This window comes from Pseudonaja textilis, chromosome 1, assembly GCF_049901715.1.
Source record: "Pseudonaja textilis isolate UNSWEBS1 chromosome 1, rPseTex1.2, whole genome shotgun sequence".
NCBI lineage: Eukaryota > Metazoa > Chordata > Lepidosauria > Squamata > Elapidae > Pseudonaja > Pseudonaja textilis.
Genome location: NC_141990.1, coordinates 261,307,744 through 261,327,844, shown reverse-complemented (window position 1 = coordinate 261,327,844; position 20,101 = coordinate 261,307,744). Strand labels below are relative to the sequence as shown.

Below are 20,101 nucleotides of genomic sequence, written 5' to 3'. Positions count from 1 at the left end.
AAAATATGCAATACATTTAAGAAACATTTAAGTTAAGAAATAACTTGATATCAATACCTGAGAAAAGATAATCGAGCAGAGGAGTTGTGAATACCCAGAAATGAACAAGGTGATTACTAGAAGCCAGCATGGGTTTGTTAAAAACAGATCATGCCAGACAAGCCTTCTTTGATAAAGTGACTAAATTAGTGGATCAGCAAAATTTTGTGAAAATAGTATATTTGGATTTCAGTAAGGCATTTGATCAAGTAGACCACACTACCTTGATAAAATATAAAAATGTGAAATAGACTGTACTACCATCAGAGGAATTCACTGACCAACCACACCCAGTATGTAGTCCTTAATGGAGCTACATCTACATGGAGAGAAGCATGCAGTGATAGACCGCAAGGTTCTGTCTCTGGTCCAGTATTCATCAACATATTCATAAATGATCTAGACAAAGGGATAGAAGGGGAACTTATCAAATTTGCAGGTGACACCAAGCTGAGGGGAATTACTAACACTGTAGAACAGAGACACAAGATTCTGAAGGATCTTGACAGACTTGGGCATTGGGCCCTATCCAACAAGATCCAGTCCTTGGGGTGAAAAAAGTAAGGTCTTGCACTTAGATAGGAAAACCAAATGAAATATAGGTGGTACATGGCTCAATAGTAGTAAATGTGAGAGAGATCACCACTTAAGTATGAGCCAGAAATGTATGCCAACCGCCAAAAAAGCCAATCTAGTCTTGGGTTGCATTAACAGCAGGATAAAATCAAGATAATGAGAAATGGTAATGCCACTTTATGCTGCACTAGTGAGGCTACTTGGAATACTGCATTAAGTTCTTGTCACACAATACAAAAAAGATACAGAGAGCCTAGGAATTGTATGGCAAAGAGCAACAAAGGTCTAACTATCAAAGAGGAAGAATGGAGGGATATGATAAATGTATTCCAGTACTTGAAGGACTATCACAGAGAAGAGGGAATGGACTTTTTCTCCAAAGCATCAGAGGGCATGACAAGAAGTAATGAATGGAAGTTAGTTAGAGATCCAACCTAGACGTAAGAAAAATTTTTCTAACAGTGAGAACCATTAAGCAATGGAATAGCTTGCCTCCTGGACTTGAAGGTGGAGATTTTCAAAAATAGACTAGACAATATTTGACCAGTATGGTGTGTGGTCTCCTGCCTTCAGCAGAGTGTTGTACTAAAGAACTTTTGAGGTCCTTTCCAATCCTCTGTTCTGATATGCTCTCATTTATCTGCACAGAATATTCACACGTTCATTGCTTTTTCCATTTCTAAATAATCTAAAGCTTTTTCTGTTTGCAGTATAATTGTATTTACCCTCTATTTCAGTGCTTGTCTCTGTGAATATTTGCCTTCTATTGCAGCCTTATTACTCTTACAACTTCTATTTAGTTAGGCAGAAGTGTTCCTACTTATATAATGGCAGCATGGAGCCCACATTTAGGAATCAGGAGCCAGCATGTTGAATAATCAATAACCAAGCTGACATCTGTCACTGGGAAATTTTTAAACAAATACTGTAGTTACAAATGAGGTATCTGGGCTAATAGTCAACAGCATATTAAATGGGGCACTAATATTAAGTGGATGGAACTATTATTCAAAGGAATCATAGCCGGGCTATGTCATTATCAGGTCAAACACCTTTTTTTTAACAAATTTCTCTGATGCTGCCTCATTTTTTATTAATTACATTAAGCCTATTTGGGACTTACATTATAGTTGTGCAGGTCTCAAACTAGTAAGTAATCATACCACAACTTTTTGAAATTATACGATGCATGAGATCTTGAAGAATTCAGTTGTTTTTGATCTGCTTCAATTTTACTTTAAACCTAGATTTGGGATTGACACAACTTTAGTCTTTTTGTTAGAAAGTAAACAATCTTGTTTCTGGTACAGCTCTGAAGATCACACTATCCTTCTGGACCACCTGGTGGGTGTAAATTAGGGAGGTTGAACAGAAAAGTTTCATCATAAATTGGCTTGTAAATAAACTAAATAATGAATTAATGAATACACAAGACCCAATTTCAAATTGTTCCAGTTCTAGTTTCTATTCAGCAATACTAGGACACGGTTGTTGACAATTTTGGTTGTACTTCCAGAGTTATAACCATGAAAAAAAGTCATCAGACAATATCACCACTGTTGCTATTATGCAGATGACATAAAATCATTTCATTTTCATACGAGAGTTGTGTCAGTGATTGCACTAACAAATTGGGTGCAGTGAATACTTTATCCTGTAAAATAAAGTTGGCTCTCCTTCTTACTGTTTTTCATCAAATCCTGATATTTATTTTATTTCAGCAAAAAAAATTATTCTAATGTTTCTGTGTTTTGGCCCTTATTGCTGGCACTTTGAGGTGATTGCTTTACATTATTCTTTTTAAAAAGGAACTACAATTTTAATATATTATACACATTAGTGAATGGTGTCTTTACACCAGAAGCATTGGGTACTTACTCACCCACTCAACAGGATATTTTTTAACACAGAATTATTCCTGATCCTCAGAACGATGCTTTAGTTGTTCTGCACACCAGAACAACTAGACCCAAGAACAGTTTTCTCCCGAAAGCCATCACTCTGCTAAACAAATAATCCCAACACTGTTCAACTATTACAAAGTCTGCACTACTATTACTGTTAATCTTCTCATCACCCATCCCTTCCCACTTGTGACTGTATGACTTTGTCGCTTGTATCCTTACAATTTATATTGACTGTTTCCTAGTATGATTTAATTGCTTACTGTACCCTATGACTATCATTATGTGTTGTACCTTATGATTCTTGACTCTCGATGAATGTATCTTTTCTTTTATGTATACTGAGAGTATTTGCACCAAGACAAATTCTTTGTGTGTCCAATCACACTTGGCCAATAAAGAATTCTATCTATTCTATCTTCTATCTAATTTGGAAGACTATAAGGATATATAGAAGTGAAGGGCCAGATGAACCATAAATAATCCATGTTTGAATATAATGTAATCTTCTAGTGACCATGATGAATAATGATGTTAATAAACTATTTCATAATTACACAAGTCTACTACAGACAATGAATACAAAATTGCATGGAAGTGTAATAAGATCCTAGGGTGAAGTAACACAATGATGCGCCAAAGATCAGATGAAGATCAAAGTGCAATTGATGGATAAAGGTACCAAGGATCAGGACCTTAACTTCTGTGATCAAAAACTGTTCAAGAGCCAGATTCCTACCAAAATTGTCTTTTAAAATTGTGACAGTATTCCATGAAAAGATTAATGAAATCCATCTGGACAGAATCCGACAGTTTTAGGATATACAGAAGAAGGCAAAGAGAAGCCCTGTGTGCATGGTGGGAGAAGTGTGTAAGAGCATACATATATGTATATAGTGTATACCTTCTTCATTCTATAGTTTGCTAGTTTGTTTTCTACTTTTTCCTTGCTACTTCTCTCCCTATTTTTTCCACATTGGGAAATGTATATGGAATCAAAGAGCTACAAAATAAGTTTTGGTAACTGATTACTAATTTAAATAACCTATTTGCATTAATGGGGAAACCTGTGTCAATTAGTGACATGTGCCTCTAATTAGTTATGCTAGAGCTCAGAAATGTATAGTGTTCAAGGGACAACTGTATTCAAGCTTTGATTTAAAAACTTACACAATTGTTGTAGTGTTGCCACAAACTTGTGGCATCAAGAGCAAAGATCCTAAGAGGGAAATAAATATGTCCTCTATTGTATATTTCTGTGTATCCATTTGCCACACAAATCTGATGATACATTTCATTAGAGTTGGAGAACACTGATTAAAGAACACCACTCACAATTAATCAGTTGCCTTTAACAAGTGCTGTAGTAGTAGAAAAGGATACCTGGATACCTTTACAAATTTTCTCATTTTATTTTCTTCATCTCCTTTTTATTTGTAGTGCTACTATGGAAAGAGGAAAAACAGAGGAAATAAGTTGAGAAAGATTCCTCTGCCCAAATCTGCTACTGCCAAAGCTCAGCCCTATCTCTAAATAATCTGGAACATGGCAAGTCAGGTGGGGACTGTAGCAGAAAAATAATATTGGCAAACATGACGTTGAAAGGCGATCCAGATTGTTTGGTTCACACCAATGTTTTGCTTTTTATTTCCACACATTTTTAATGACAGTGATAGGATTCTTTTAAAAGAGAATTGAAATATCTGCTTGGCCTTTAGCTAAAGTAAAGAGGACCAACTGAAGATATTACAGGAAAAGCTCAGAGCAGAGATTACAGCTTTAAATTACTTGGTTGATCTAGGAAAAAAAGAATTTATATTCAAGTATAGTCTGATAGATATTATTTCTGCATGAAGGCAGCACTAAGTTGGAAGAATCAACCCTTTCTCTGCTAAGCATTTATTACAAGTTTTTGTATAATAGGGAGAAGGATTTTGCAACTCTTAAGACTAGTCACTTTGGGAAATACTTCACCTTCCCCCAGGAGTATCCAGTGTGATTTAGACTTGGTAGAAATGGACCATTCAACATTTTTGTATCAGAAATTCCATTTATTTTAATATGCTATTCTTCTTAACGATAGGGTGATATATGCTAGGGACCCCTTATTGGAATTCCTATCATTCTTTTTCTGCATCTCTGTGTAAATCTCTTATTTAAATTTCATTAAATGTTTAAACTGCCATTTTCTTCCTTATGGGGTCTGATTTTTGGTACATCCTACATGTAGCCTAGCAGAAATAAATAAAATTGGCTTTGAGCCCGGGAATCTATTTCATATCCCAGTTTTTGATGTGGTGACATTGCCCTCTTACATTAAAACAAAACCTTTCCCCAATTTGATGTCATCCAGAGAAAACTTACAGAATGCCAAGCTACCCTGATCTTAGGAAGAGTGGTCAAAAAGTTTATGAGTTGTAAGTTATTTGGAAATCAGAAGCTGAGGAAAGCAGAGTTAAATGTTAAATCCTTGAAAGAATATACACTACAGTCTGTTGGCATGAAATTTCAATTTGTCATCTTCCTGTTAGCTTCATTTTAAGAATTTGATTGGCCTGAGATAGTTTTGCTGATGGTTTTTCTATTAAGCAATGTGAAGTTGGCTAGAAGCGATTAAGATCTGGTTCACCGATAAGATGCCTGACATAAAAGACTGCAGAGGAGACAAAGGATCAACAGTGTTTCATTTTCCCGCCCTGCAAGCATACAATATAAGAATGAAGATAAGGTGCTTCAACCAGAGAAGGTTTGAAAATGCAAAATTAGTTTTCTTTTGTTTTGTGTTGAAAAAGGAACAGAATATACGCAGCACCGAGGAATATAAAACTGCAGTGGTCACAACCAGTAGATCACCAATAGTACCATAGCACTCAAGCATCCAAGTTGCCTTGTGCTCATTTTCTAAGTATAATATTGTCATTGTTTCTTCTGTGCCTACAGAGTAGCAATTGGATTTTAAAAAATGATCACCAGGGCAGGGTTTTGCACAAGGAAGAAATTCCAATGTTTCCAGTTGTTGAATCCCATTCTTCTTAGCCTTGCTCCAATTTGGAATTTTCCATTTTGTTTTGCTTTCCCACTGTGATCCTATACTCCACTAATTCAGTTATTTGAAACAGAGTCTCTGCTTGCCTGCTCTGCTGACTGTCTCATTTGAAATCTCAGCAGAGCACATCGCTTTCCATCCCTATTTGGGTTCTTAATCTCTTCTTTCCTCTCTGCTATTAATTATTCAATTCTAACTAACTGAACATTGGGAGGTACCCAACTGTGGTATAGACATCATACCTATCATCCTTTACAATAACAGAAGATGCTAGTTTTGACTATAATCCAAGGAAATGGCTTATGGGATACAGGATACTGAAGTGCTAATTAGGAGCTGATCACTCCAATCATCTCATCTCCATTCAATTTAATCAGGCATTGTGCTGCACAATATTATCACTGTAGTTACCATTCTTTTTTGTTCCAGATTCGGTGAGTAAGTGCTCTGACAGGTCTGAAATATATTCATACTCAATGTTTGTTGTACACTGAACAAACAATGCAAAGGGGACACGAGGATTAGAAAAAGCCAGTGAAGACTCAGAAACCTCCTTCTTTGCATGAATATAAGCTTCAGCTTTAATTTACCCATCTTTTATGTATAAAACTAAAGAGTTGCTAATTACCATAAGTGAGTTTGTAAACATGCATTAGACTGCTATTTATTTTTGGTTATTTTGAAATAACTTTTTATTTAAAAAGAAATTAAGCATAATGGTTGGTTAAAAACTGAAGTCAGCCATTCCAAATGAATATGAAAGGTAAGTATTTGGGCTAGATAGAAAATCACGTATCTATTAAATTCCAGATCTGGGTTTAAAAATTTCAGGTATACCTTCATATACTCAGTTAATCTAAAGCTGGATTAACCGTTAAGTATAATAAGCATCTGTTTAGAACACCAAGGAAGAAGAACAGCACAGAGGTTTTCTCCCAAGCTATCATGCCCTTAACTCTTTTGCTGTCACACTTGAGGGTTCCCCTGCCCCCCTTTTTAAAATAATTGTCCTTATCTGCCACGTTCAACTTTAACCTGCATTGTTAAAAAAAGTTTTTCTCCCCCTTTAGCATGGTGAATCACTAAACTTTAAATATTTGGTTTGAAGATATCATCAGACACCGCATTTGTTTGTTTCTAGTGAAGTAGTACTTTCAGTTCCACTGAGGGGCACCATTTTGGGGATGTACTTAAGACACCAGTTGACCTTTATCCAGACATGCCAGAAAAAGGCAAGGACAAACCACTTTTATATGGTTGCCTGGAAAAGTCACCAGCAGTCAGTCTCAATTGCTTTTAAGTGGGTTTCTTTTAAAGATACGTTAATGAGGAGTCTTACAGCAATTATATGTAATTACAATAAATACATAAACTTACAATAACAGCAACTTTTTTTCATCCTGAAGAATACTATATGTTGGCGTATCACTCTTAAAATTTCCCATTCAAAGTAATAAGTGCACCAGCCTACCGTCCCTGTCCTACTGTTCCCATTTATCCATATTCATTTATTATGTATATATTTATATCTGTTTATACTTATATGTTTATGTTATGTTCATACTTATACTTGTTTTTCTCATACGTGCTTGACAAACTAAACTAAACAAATAAATAAAATAGTATCAGATTGGGAAAACTGTATCACACCATTATGATAATCTGATAAATTAAAATTCCTATTCAACTCTGTACAAAGTGGATTGTAAGTGGTAGAGAAAGATCTGCTTCCATACAAACTTACCAAGTGATATAACTATTTTCAAATCCCCTTCATCAAATTCTCCCATCAATGGAATGAAAATAATCTTAATTGTCAAGCAGCTCTGCTGCTTTGAAGAATCATTCCCCAGAGGATTCACTCTGCAATCATTTTAATATCCTCTTATGTTCTTTGTATTTTCTTAATGTCTCTTAATGTCAAGTCTACAAAGCATTTGAAAATATTTCCCTGGCTACCCCACTGATGTGTTGTTGTGTTGTTAAAGTATTCAAACCAACTAGATCTTCCTTTGAAATGCAATATGTGGCTGCTGGGATCCTTGAACCAGATTCTGTGCCCAATCCATGCATACAACCTCCTATATTTATCCTGTAATAAAGAACAGTTCTATTTGCTACCATTAAAGGTGATCTTGATTTTGTTATTTATTCGTCTGGTTGGTGCTCCTATCCATATATTGCAACAAATTCAGAACTGCTTTCTCTGAATTTGACTGCTACCAATTCCTGTTACCACAGGAATGCAATCCTTTAACTCTGCCTCTCTCCACTGACTTGTGCGCATGTGTGGCGATCTGTGCATGTATCTGGGTTGGTCATACTCAAAGATATAATTTGTTAGATTATATGTGTGGCTTTCTCTTGCTGTGAGGTCTTCCATTTGCATCTCCTGAAGGAATGTCACTAATTCAGAAAATAGAGACCGTATTGACCAGACCATAACAAATTTGCTCAGGAAGTGATCGCTATTTATAGAACAGTCACTCTCACTGCAGTCTTGTGTCTCTCCTCATCTCCATTGTTCAGAAAGGAAAAAACATTTAAATTGTTTAAAAAGCATTGGTCTTTTCCTTCTTTTCAACTGTGGGACCAACAAAAGGCCTTCTGTGTTTTTAATCTTTGGAAAGATATGGGTGTTTTGATATTGGTTTTGTACTTCTCACATCTTTCTTCAAGATTTCTATTAAAATTTGGAAATAGGGTTTCATTAGGACAATATAATCTATGTGAAATTCTTCTGCAGGAATATGAGCAATTTCCAGTTTTATTTTTGCATCCAGCACATTTCCGGTCAATTCCTGCAGCCAGATCTGACAGCACGTATGACAATCCAGTTAGCAATTAATACTTTGGTGACCATAATAAACATCAACAATAGCAAAACAGGGTACAGGGTAGGCAAGACATAGAGATAGAGGATGAGATATGGACTACAAAGGGAGGGAAAGAGGCAAACAATTTAGTATTCTCAGAACTCACAAAACCCTGGGAAATAATAGAGTGGTTAATTAGCATGGCCAGTCTGAGAAACCAAAATAGCCTTGGTTATCCCAGCTTTAACCAGTTGTAATAGCGGCAGAATAGGGATGGAAAATAGTTGTTCTCTTCTCTATTCTGCACTATAAAGGGAATAATTTGGAATATAGGAATGATAAATTTTGCTCACCATGAACTTAGTTCTGCTATCCATGAGCGTGGTTTTACCCATTTTCTTGTAAGATATTCTCACTTAGTTTGCTCTTGCCTACTTTATTTTTTCCTGCTATTTGCAAATGTTTAGTCGTTTAAATGCAGTGGACTTTTTAAAAAAAACACAGTCAATCACCCAACTAATAAACAATTCTACAGTATATTTGTCCCAAGAACAATCAAAATCAATAAATACTTAATAGAAACTTGGATAAATATGTTGCTGTGAATTCTACTGCCATAATAGATGAGGAAGAAAAACAATAAAAGCATCAGGTCAGACACAGGTCTCATAAAGTGGTTTTGCAACACAGAAAAAACTAAAACAAATATTCAGCTGGGACCTTTTTCCCATTAGGTCCTTCGGGACAAGTAGCTAAAAGCCAACCAGGCATCACTTGAGAATATAGTTTAAATGAATATCCACCATTGTTTTACTCTTGAGAAGAAAGCCACAGATTTTTGGGGAGCCAATAACTCTTAGTTGTTTTCTTTTCCACTTTTCTTTCACACTCATGGTCTCATTTTTTAAAAATCCCAACGAATATTCTATTGTGCAAGTTACCTTTTTTGTGTTTATTTAACACCACAAAGTAATCTGGGCAACTGTGAGAAATGGAAAAAAGGGGAAACCACAGAAATAGCAGGCTTAATTCATTGTTTCCTTGCATTTTGTAAGAGTATATAGCATTTTGAACAATAATGATAAAGAAAAGAAAGACTATTTCATCTCTCTCTTTCTCTCTCTCCATCCCTCTCTGACAAGAAAAACCTAGTAATCTTAATTTTTTTTCTCTCCAACATTTTGCACACAGATAAACATTACAGAGCAAAATATGTTGATTAAATGTATTTGATCTGTCATATATTATCAAAAGAATTTTGGAGTGGGTAAGAAAAACATGTATTTTTTTTTCCTGTATCAAATTATTTCTTAGAGCAAATACAACGATGAAATGAGCCCAGGCAGTGGAATCATCAAATATAAAGCTCTGCTAGATTTGTAATGACAGGAGGAAAGGATTGCATTGTATTCATTCATTTATATTTTTCAAATAGATGCCTTTTTTCATTATTACTAATATCTTAGGCAGATATAAAATCTCTCTCAATGAGCTAGTGTGCCCACTAGCTTCAGGAGTCAGATGCTGTTCATTTTTTAAACTAATGTCTGGAAAGTATCTGGAAATTTAGACTCTATCAATCTCACATCCCTGCTAGAGAAGCCACAATCTCAGCAGTACTCCCAGATCTACAGAGAGACCATCTAAGGACCCTAATTTCTACTTCCAAGATTGGATCTCTTTGTCTTTATTGGAAAAGTCCAACTTATCATATGCCCCTTGGAATGCTTTCTCAGAGATCACAGATTTGCACCCTTAAACTCTCCAACCGCTAGTTTAATCCCTGAATTCTCAAAATAAAGTTAATTCAATTTTAAAGATGACCTTTTCCTGAAAAGCAGGCTTTGTCTTCTATCCATAAAGCATCTATGCATGACCCAAGCTGTGCTTGTTTACTTTCAATGGGTGGTTTCAAATTGCTTAGATTAAGTGGAAATGCTTTAGTATCTTGAACAAAGGACTACTTGGCAAATTTATAAAGCAGAAGTCCAACTGAATATAATTCTGCAGATTCCTAAAGGACATTCCATCATCGTCATACTCACATTTTCTCTAAAGATAAATGCCAAGATTGCAGCCGAGAGTTCTGCCAGGAAGATTAGCAAAATAAACATGAAGAACTGAAAGAGGAAAAAAAGAAAAAGAAATGTACATTACCGTTTATCTAGAGTGAACATCTGCCTCAACATTTAATAAAATAATAGTAAGAATAGGTCAAATTAACTCACTAAAGCATGTTTAGAAATTGACAGCTAGAGTGGAACAAATTTGCCAAATATTTAGCTTAAGACAATAACTGGAAAATGTCAAATCCCCCAAATTAGGGGATTGTTGGATGCACTATTAAAGCTGTTGAATATCTGGGATATATGCTATTTTTTACTTGGCATGTATATTTTATTGTAAATAACTGATTATTCCACTACCATTATGACCAATCACTTGGATTTATGAAGTTCATACACAACAATACTTCTAGGTCATCTGACAACTCTTCACTTATTCTGCAACACATACCATTACAGGTAGTCCTCAACTTACAACAGTTCATTTAGTGACCATTCAAAGTTACAACGACAATGAAAAAAAAATGACTTATGTCCATTTTTCAGAGTTACCTTTGCAGCATCTCCACAATCATGTGATCAAATTTCAGATGCCTGACAACTGGTTCATACTGACCATTGCTGTGTCCCAAGGTCATGTAATCACCTTTTGCGACCTTCTGACAAGCAAAGTCAGTGGAGAAACCAGGTTCACTTAACAACCGGATTAGTAATTTATCCACTGCAGTGATTGACTTAACAACAGTGGCCAAAAAGGTTGTGATATGGGGCAAAACTCACTGAACAAATGTCTCACTTAACAATATAAAATTTGAGCTCAATTGTGGTCATAAGTCACCTGTATTTGATAAACATGTGCCAGCCTTTTATAAGTATCTAATGCTTGCTGGGATTGCAACACCCAAAATTCTGCAGCCAATACAGCTTTCAGAGTCAAGTACTGTATCTCCACTGCTTTAAGAGTTATATTAAAGATATGAGGCTTTAATGGTTCAACTCATTACAGCAGCAATATCACTTTTTTCAGGCTCAGAAAGAAACCTGGGAAAAATAAATATAAAAAAGAGAACTGGCATTGAAATGGTAAAAGAAACTGAGAAGGGAATCCCAAGTACCAAGTACAAATTTTTCTATGGTCCAAAGTCTATCAGAAATGGGCTCCTTTTCCAAGAACACTGTGAAAAAAAATCTACAAAAGATATGCTAAAATTTAAGTTGCTGTGTGCCACTCATGGGTGTTCTTGTTGCTGCTAGAACTAAAATTAAAATTAAATACCAGGCCATTCTATTTTGTACATGGCATGGAAGGGGAACATCTCCCACCTCACAAAAGGCTTCAAAATGGCTTAGGTAAGAAATGGTAAGCATCTTTTTAGGTGGTACCTTTGTTTAATTTCTGCATGACAAATGAGAGAGGGGGATTATAGAAATCAGAGGTGTCAATTGGAAGAGTCATATTAAATAAATTTATAACGCTTGGTGGTTTTGCAAGGTTCAAGTGCTGGTAATGGCCTATAAAGCTGTAGATGGCAGGGGACAGGTTATTTTGGGGAACCACTTCTCCTTGGTTTCATCTACCTGTATCATCAGGACTGGCAGGAGAACATGTTATGAGGCCTTCTACTAAGAAATGTCATCTGATAGCATTCAGGAGAAAAGCCTTTTCTGCCACAGCATCTTCCCTTTGGAACATCATTCGCCCCAAGGTTAAACTGCTCGTGACCTTACTGGCCTTTCAGAAGGATCTGAAGACAAGACCTTGTCATCGTGGCTGAGGAAGTAATGATGGTACGGAGCCTGTTAGCTGGTTGTATTGTCACTTTATGGATTGTACATTCCCACAGATTTAAATTTTAACGGTTTTGTTTTTTAAAAAAATAGTTTTTCCATTTTGGTTGTTTATTTATAGCTACTCTTTGTTTTTGTTTCTAAGTCTGTGAACCACTGACAATCACATGTATGAGACAGGCAGCTAAATAAATGGAACAAGCAAACAGACAATCATCCAAAAAGGATAAAAAGTGAGGTACAATGGCACAATAGTTCTTTTGTTGTTTTGGTGAAAGCTTCAGCTCTTGCAGATATGTCAGAGGTCCCCAAACATGGCAACTTTAAGATTTGTGGACTTCAATTCCCAGAATTCCTCAGTCAGCTGGCTGAGGAATTCTGGGAGTTGAAGTTCACAAGTCTTAAAGTTGGCGAGTTTGGGGACCTCTGCTGAATGTATTTGTCTGAAATACACAACAGGCTTCATTCTCCATGGAAGGTTAGAAAAAAAGGATTACAAGAACTTTCCTTACATACTAAAATCAGTTAACTAATTTTTAAAGGTCCTCGTATAATAACATGCCTTTAACTTTGTTCAAAAATTAAGACTGGGAAATTGCCATCATCATCAATTAGAATCTGAATATTTGGATTAACCCTCAGAGGAATTAAACAGGCTTCAAAGTCCTCTGATTGGGTGGGTATGTATGTATGTATGTATAAATGTATGTATGTATGTATGTATGTATGTATTTATTTATTTATTTATTTAACAATTCAATCAATAGATCAAATTGCTGATCTGGAATCCAAGATAAGAATTGTGGACAGGGTATCTGTCACCTTCTGATCCGTTGCATGTTCAAGAAATTGCTGTCACATTTTTATGGTTAATTGTGGATGTTATGTCATCCAACTTTTGATATGCATATTTTCTGACACCTATTTTTTTGTCTAGTTATTTATATAAATTTTTAGATGCATGTTAACATTTTTATATGAAAAGTAAAACTGCCTTAAATATGAGGTGGAGCAAATAGCATTAGTTGCTTTTTTATTTATTTCTTACTGTTGCATATAGAATAAATTGGATTTGTTTTTAAAGAGCACACTAGATTGGCATCTTCTTACTGATGAAATTATTTTGTAGATTTGCAAAATTCATAGATACAGCATTGCATTATCAAAGGGTTTAAAATATCATTAGGTTATTCCATGAGCGAACTGTTTTTTTTCTAAGGAATCCTTGCAATTTGTTTATTTTTGAACAAGTCCAACTGCTACTAAGCTTTAGGGGCTATGAAGTACAAGTTATATTTCATTCAACTGAACTGCAACATTTTTTTATAAAAACAAAACATGAGAAATAATCTCTACAGAAAAAGAAATTTAAGAATTTCCCTGGGGATGCATGTTTCTCTCATTTCTTAGCTATGCTGTATACTTTCCTTGAATTTATACTTGACTTGAAAGCTTCAGGCATTTATTATGTATCACTGAGAAATCTCTCCTGGGAAGCCTCTGATTCATCTATATTTGAAAACTTTGTAGGAGGACATGGATTTTAATTAGTCCATGAAAATAATACCTTTCCCCTAATTAAGATATAGATAACAACCACTGAATCCACACTCTCTGCCAAGTCAATTTTTTTTCATGGCCCCCACGCTTAATCATTTCCCAACATCAGTTCTTCATTACAATACAATCCCCCCCCAGAAGAAAATGCTATTTTGCACGCTCTTGACAAACACTGATATATAGCACTTTTCCCACCCTGCATATTTAAGATGAAATTAGTCATGAATAGCCAAATGAATGAAAAATTCAGTTTTTGCAGGAATACTCAACTTTTTGGGTAGTGGAACATGTAGTATAAAATATCATGGTATTTTGTTTTTGCCAAATTGTTGGTGTATATGTGTGTGTGTGTGTATGTGTGTGTGTGCGTTTGTGTGAACTTACTTCTGTGTTTGTATTTTGTTGACACAACAAATACAGAGACACTGAGAGACAAGTTAACTACATAAACCAAGCAATGGAGCTAACATGCTAAGCCCATACAATTAGTTTCAACAGGCCTGCCATGATGTGTCGTAGGTCCACCTTGTTAACTGAGTTTTGTCCCATTTTATGACCTTTCTTGCCACAGTTAAGTGAATCGTTGCAGGTGATAAGTTAGTAACCCATTGTTAAGTGAATCGACCGTCCCCATTGACTTTGCTTGTCAGCAGGTCACAAAAAGGTGATCACATGACCTTGAGACCCAAAACCATCATAAATATGAACCAGTTGCCAAATCTGGACTATTTTCAGTCTGAGCCACAAGAAAATAAAAGATGGAAACTAGTGAAATGCTGGCAAAATCTTTGTGAATGCTATCTAATGCTCCAACAGTTTTGTCTCTGCAGGAAGTGAGCAAATCAAAATTAAAATAAAGGGGAAAAAAGATACATCTTTATGTTTGAATAGATGTAGCACAATTTGACACTTTTTTTCTTCTTGGATTTTCTTGGAACGTGTCAAGGCTCTACTTATTAACTATGATTGTGAAGCTCAGATCTTCTTGATCAAGTTGGTTGACATGTGGATGCGTCCAACCCCTCATAAAGATTGAATCTATGGAGACCCTTTGTGAGTTAAGCCACACTGGAAGTCTGGGGCATAATTATGGCCTTTTGAGAGTTTTTCTTCCTCAAAACTCTATGTTGGCAAAGCCTCTCTTTATTCTTTAGCTACAGAGCTGATGATAAAACACAAGTTTTATTCCAAGAAAAGTAATACTGATATCAGGTTACAAATTAGGATGAGTGAATAAAGGTGGAAATGAAAATACAATAGGCCATGGGTGTCAAAGTTGCCACATCACATTGCCATCATGTGACATTTTGCAATGTTTTCCCCCTTTGTGGAGCTGGGGTTGCCGTGGCCTGTGTGTGATGCATCTGGCTCTTGGGCCACCAGTTTAACACCTCTGAAATAGGCTATATATAGATAAGATGTTGTGTCCCGGGCTTTTGTGAAAGTTCTTGTTCAGGTGTTACAGGAAACTACCGACTCATGTTTTGTGAATAATCTTCCACTCCTTTACCTTCCATTTAGGCAGCTGATAATAAATACACTTACTTGTTTTCCATGTTTAACCGTTCTTTTAACTGTTTTAAATATTTTAAGTAACTCTACAAATTATTCAAAGAATTTTGATTATTCCATGAATTTAAAATATAATGCATGGTATTAAATAATTAAAATGCATGATTTTAAAATAATTATGTATAAACCATAGTTTTCACTATATGGGCACTCAAGGAGAAGACAACTGTTTAAATTGTGATTTAACAATCCTGATTTATTTTGAACCAAGTTTCAGAAATATTCCACATGGCAACACATACTTTTCAGTTTATATTCCTTTTTGCATATGTATTCTATATTATTTTCCTTTGGGGTGAAAAAGCCTTAAAGTTAAATGGTGTAATGGGAGTAACAAAAAAAGAGTCCTTCTCTGAGGGAGATGAGTGGTTAAAAAATGTGAAATTTAAAATAAAATAAATTGTAGTGATTTATAACTTTATTTTCTGGACTTAGGTTAAAATAATACAAGTAGGAACACTGGGAAAAGTAATTCACTGAGTTGTACTTACAAAAAGAAGAAGACATTTGTTCTCACGGATGGCTCCACAGCAACCAAGGAATCCCAGCAAGAAGAGCATAGCTCCCATAGCCACCATGATATATGCTCCAGTAAAGAGCAAAGGGTTAGTAGCCACGATCTCTCGAAATCCTGTGGGATCAACTATGACCCAGATTCCAACTCCCAGGAGACAGGTACCACCCAGCTGTCGTAAAAAGGGAAGATTCAGATTAAACCTATTTTCTTGGATAAGTTCTGTAGACAGCATAATTCAACTTAAAAGTTTAATTGTAATTGTTGCAATGCAGGCCAGATCCTTATGGTACAATTTATTATGTTCACAGAATAGAACATAATAAATTCCCCACATCTCAGCTGCTAAAATCTGGATGACTGAAAGATAGCAAGGTTTTTTCTGGATTACTTCATTAACATCTAATGGTTAACATCTAATTTGTAAACATGTAATGGCCATCAATTTTCGGTAGACCCAAACTTATCTGAAAAGGCATTTTCCAAAAATTTCAAGAATACATTTCATTTTTAAATTGATTGATTTAAATTGTGATTATTTACAACTGAAAGCAGCCTCCCCTTTTAAGAATTCCAGTTATTCATTATACTTATTTATTACAAAATCTTATTTCATAGTTTCTTTAATCTGACACCATCATTTCAAAGGAAAGGAAATACATGCAAACATTCAAGAAAGGAATTAGTATCATAATCTTAATATGTTCATTCCTCATCTTTGCAAAACTTTTCATTGGAGAATTAAAAAAGAAAACTTGGTAGGACTGCTAGATGTCTCTTAATTGTATAGTTGTTCTTTATTCTATGGCCAGGTTTAAACATTAAAATAAGCTATCATTTTATTTAACTATGGTTTGTTCAATAAATCACAAAATGGATGGAAAACATTAAGTCATGCTTACAAGCAGTCATTGCTAGATTCACTAGAGCAGCTAAGAGAATCAAATAAGTTGCATTGATGATGCAACGATGTATGAATCCAGCTTATATTAAACTTCAACTGATTTCAGTGGGATCATTTTTCCTAAATACTTCAGCTACAATGAATTATCTGCATACACAGGTGATATATATTATCTTCAGCTGGCTTTTTCGGGAACAAAGGTACTGCCAGAAGAAGCTGAACTCAAGAGTTACTGTATTTCATGCCAAGAGTTCTGGTGAAAAGCGAAGGCAGTTGTTCTTGAACAACATGTTAATGAACATGGCAATGTTGCTATTTAGGTTTGTACCGCCTGTCACAGTTGGTTTACATAGTTTATTATAAAATATAGATATAAGAAATCAGCAAACATTAACTTGTTCGCTGAAGGTAGCTCATCTGGTTTTGTCCCTGGTGTAGGACTGAAACTCCTAGTCTCTTGGTTTCTAGCCAGTTGTCTTAATCAACATACTAAACTGGCTCTTTGCCTACCTACCTACCCACCTACTTACCCAGGCTTAAAATCCAAAGTGGCTTATGTTTCCCACTTTCAAGTTTATAAGACAAAAGAAAAAATGGTGTAGCAAGATAAGCATTAACAATTAGAAACAAAATAATGAAAATGTTCTAGTATCCAGAGAACCCTGAAACTCCAGAATACAATCTATAAATGGAGGCTTCCCACTCATATCAGTCTCACTCCCAGAGCTCTCTTAAAATGTCAAGTTTTAATGTTTTTTATGAGGCTCAGTAATGGAAGTTGAGCAAAAAGACACTAAGAAATTATCCAACCATGTTCCCTGCCTTCATAAAATTGTAAGTTGCCAAGATACCCAAGTGACTGGATACAGTTAACACCAGTTCTAAAATTGCAGTATCTCAGAGCTACAGTCCATCCATGGGCCTCATGAACCACCCACCCACTCAGGGGCAGCTTCTGCCTCATCAGTAATCTCAAACTTCAAAGTGTTGTAATATGTTCTGGCTGCTTCTGATAAAAAGCAAATTGCTTGTTTCAAATGTTGCTACCCATGAAATTTAAGGGGGCACCGTAGTACATCTACCAAAGTATAACCGACTCCTAAGGAAACATATGAAAAAGATCACGTGACAAATCAAAGAAAACTTACAAATATGAAGAAATTGAAGACAAACATCAGATATTTCATACAGCTCAAACAATCCCCCTCCATGATTGTGCAGGCTACACAATCCAATTGATTCTGAAAAACAAGGACAGCTCTTTATAACTCTTTCATTTCATAGACGCAGTTCCCGTCTACTCCTTAAAGCCCTGTGGAATTCATTATATAAAGAGAATGGTTCACATTTGAATGAGGTAGAATATAACAGGTTAATAGGTAATAATGAACATCTACAGTTCCCAACCTGTATTCTCCCTGATGCAGCAGGATTGGAAGGAAAACTTAATGAGAAAGTGCAATTTACCATCTTGTTTAAAACATAACAACCAAAGTTGCCTTCTTTTGTGAATTAGCCTTGTGGCCTCACTCTACAGATCTCAACACTCTAATGTATACATAATAAATGAGCACCCTAGTGTATGTATAATGAACACATCTAGTGTATATATAATTTTAGAAAAAGACCTGGAATTGTTCAAATAAGATAGGCAAGTGAAACTAAGGCACTGCCAGTAGTCTTTATAAATTCTCCTCATTGAAATGTTACAGCTACAATTAATGGTCCAAAAGTTAGGTATAGATTAAAAAAACAACAATCAGATGCAATGACCAAGTGTAAAAGGCAGGCTTCCAAAAGTTCATTTCTTCTAAACTCTTCTTCTAAACTTAAGATGAAAAAAAGTAGCTTGGACATAAGACAAAAGAACAATTGATGCCTCTTGATGCCTACAAGTGGGACTTTGAGGATATTTTCCCAACTATACCACTCCTTGCTTTCTTTGGGATGGTGGATGCATTCAAGTCAGTACTGATTTCTGGTGACTAGCTGGAGAAGCCTCTTTGGTTTTCTTAGCAAAATTTTGGAAGTGTTCGCCATTGCCTTCTTCTTGGGGCTGAGAATGTACCTAGCTGGCTCTGCATTTAAGCTAGAACAAGAATTCACAGTCTCCCCTGATCCTTAAATTGATTTTATTCTGGTCCTTAAATACAACAACTACCTGACTCTCTCTATTCCTATAATTATATCATACAAAGCTATAGGAATCATGATTGAAGATTCTTGTGTAAAGAAGTACAGACATACAAATATACATTTCCACTGTGATATTCCCTAACAGAGAAAGAAGAAAAAATATGATTGAGGCAGGAAGCATTAGAAAGCTGGGATGTTAACCAGCACATATTAAATACAATAACCTATAACCCCAAATATTGTGTGTTTGATTTTAAAAAATGCTCACTGCACGGAAGAGTGGCTTACCACCTTCCTTCTAATGCCAGAATTCTTCTTTAAAAAGACATTTGGATGTTTTAAACCATAAACACAGAAATTATCTGTGGGATTGCAGTTACCAGGAAATAAATCCTTCTCCACTGTTATCATTGTTTTTTCCTATTCAAAAGAATTTGGAATTGCTGTATTCTAATACCATAGCTCTTTCTGGTGTGACCATGGAAACTGATCTACTGTACTTAAGCTTTTCATGAGTCCCTAACCAAGCCAAAATGCTCCCTCTGAAAGAAAAGGTATGATGGTGATAGCCAGAGGCAGATACGTGACCCAGTTCCACCAATCACACTGTCTGCCCGTATGAAAAAGACAGTGAGCAGGTCAATTGAATGTCCAGAAAATGGGAAGGAAAACAGCAGGGAGTCCAAATCAAGCTGGTTCTACAATGTTTAGTTACTCTGCACAAAGCAAAGAAACAGAGCTGATTATCTCTCCTCTGCCTCAGAGAATTTTTATACTGTATTCAGAGGTGCCGTAAGAAAATCTTCCCCAAGTGGGAATGAAGGGGAAAAAGAAACATGGTAAATATTCAAAAGGTCATTTTTATGGAAGTCAGAGGGTGCCAGAAAAATTTCTTCTTTATATATACGATCATTGTTAAAGGAAGAAAAGAATAGGATGGAGACAGGTGTCACTAAATTCTTTCACACTCACAGGTTTTAAAAGGGAGGTTTGCGCTCTCAGGTGATAAGTTCTCAAGGAGTAGTGAGCATTTTTAATGAATGTAAAACATATTTACAGTTAAAACCTCAATCTTTTCTTTAAGCGGATAATATTTTCTTTTGTAAATGTGGTGAAATGCCAGCTGTGAAACTGGGCTGGCTGCATTTTTTTTTTCATTAAAAATTCCTTTTGATATTTT

The 20,101-nt window shown here is 35.5% G+C and overlaps 1 protein-coding gene across 7 annotated transcripts in view; it reads right to left on the bottom strand.

Annotated features, from left to right (window-relative positions):
* TSPAN18 (tetraspanin 18) overlaps positions 1-20,101 on the bottom strand; it is a 167,368-nt gene that overhangs the window by 11,735 nt on the left and 135,532 nt on the right. For all 7 annotated transcript variants that reach the window (XM_026707444.2, XM_026707453.2, XM_087921401.1 and 4 more), the window contains 3 exons: positions 17,934-18,026; positions 15,859-16,053; positions 10,427-10,501 (listed from right to left, as the gene is read on the bottom strand). In XM_026707444.2, the coding sequence (XP_026563229.1) occupies positions 10,427-10,501; positions 15,859-16,053; positions 17,934-17,996 (333 nt within the window). In that variant the 5' untranslated portion in view covers positions 17,997-18,026. The remainder of the gene's footprint in view (positions 1-10,426; positions 10,502-15,858; positions 16,054-17,933; positions 18,027-20,101) is intronic.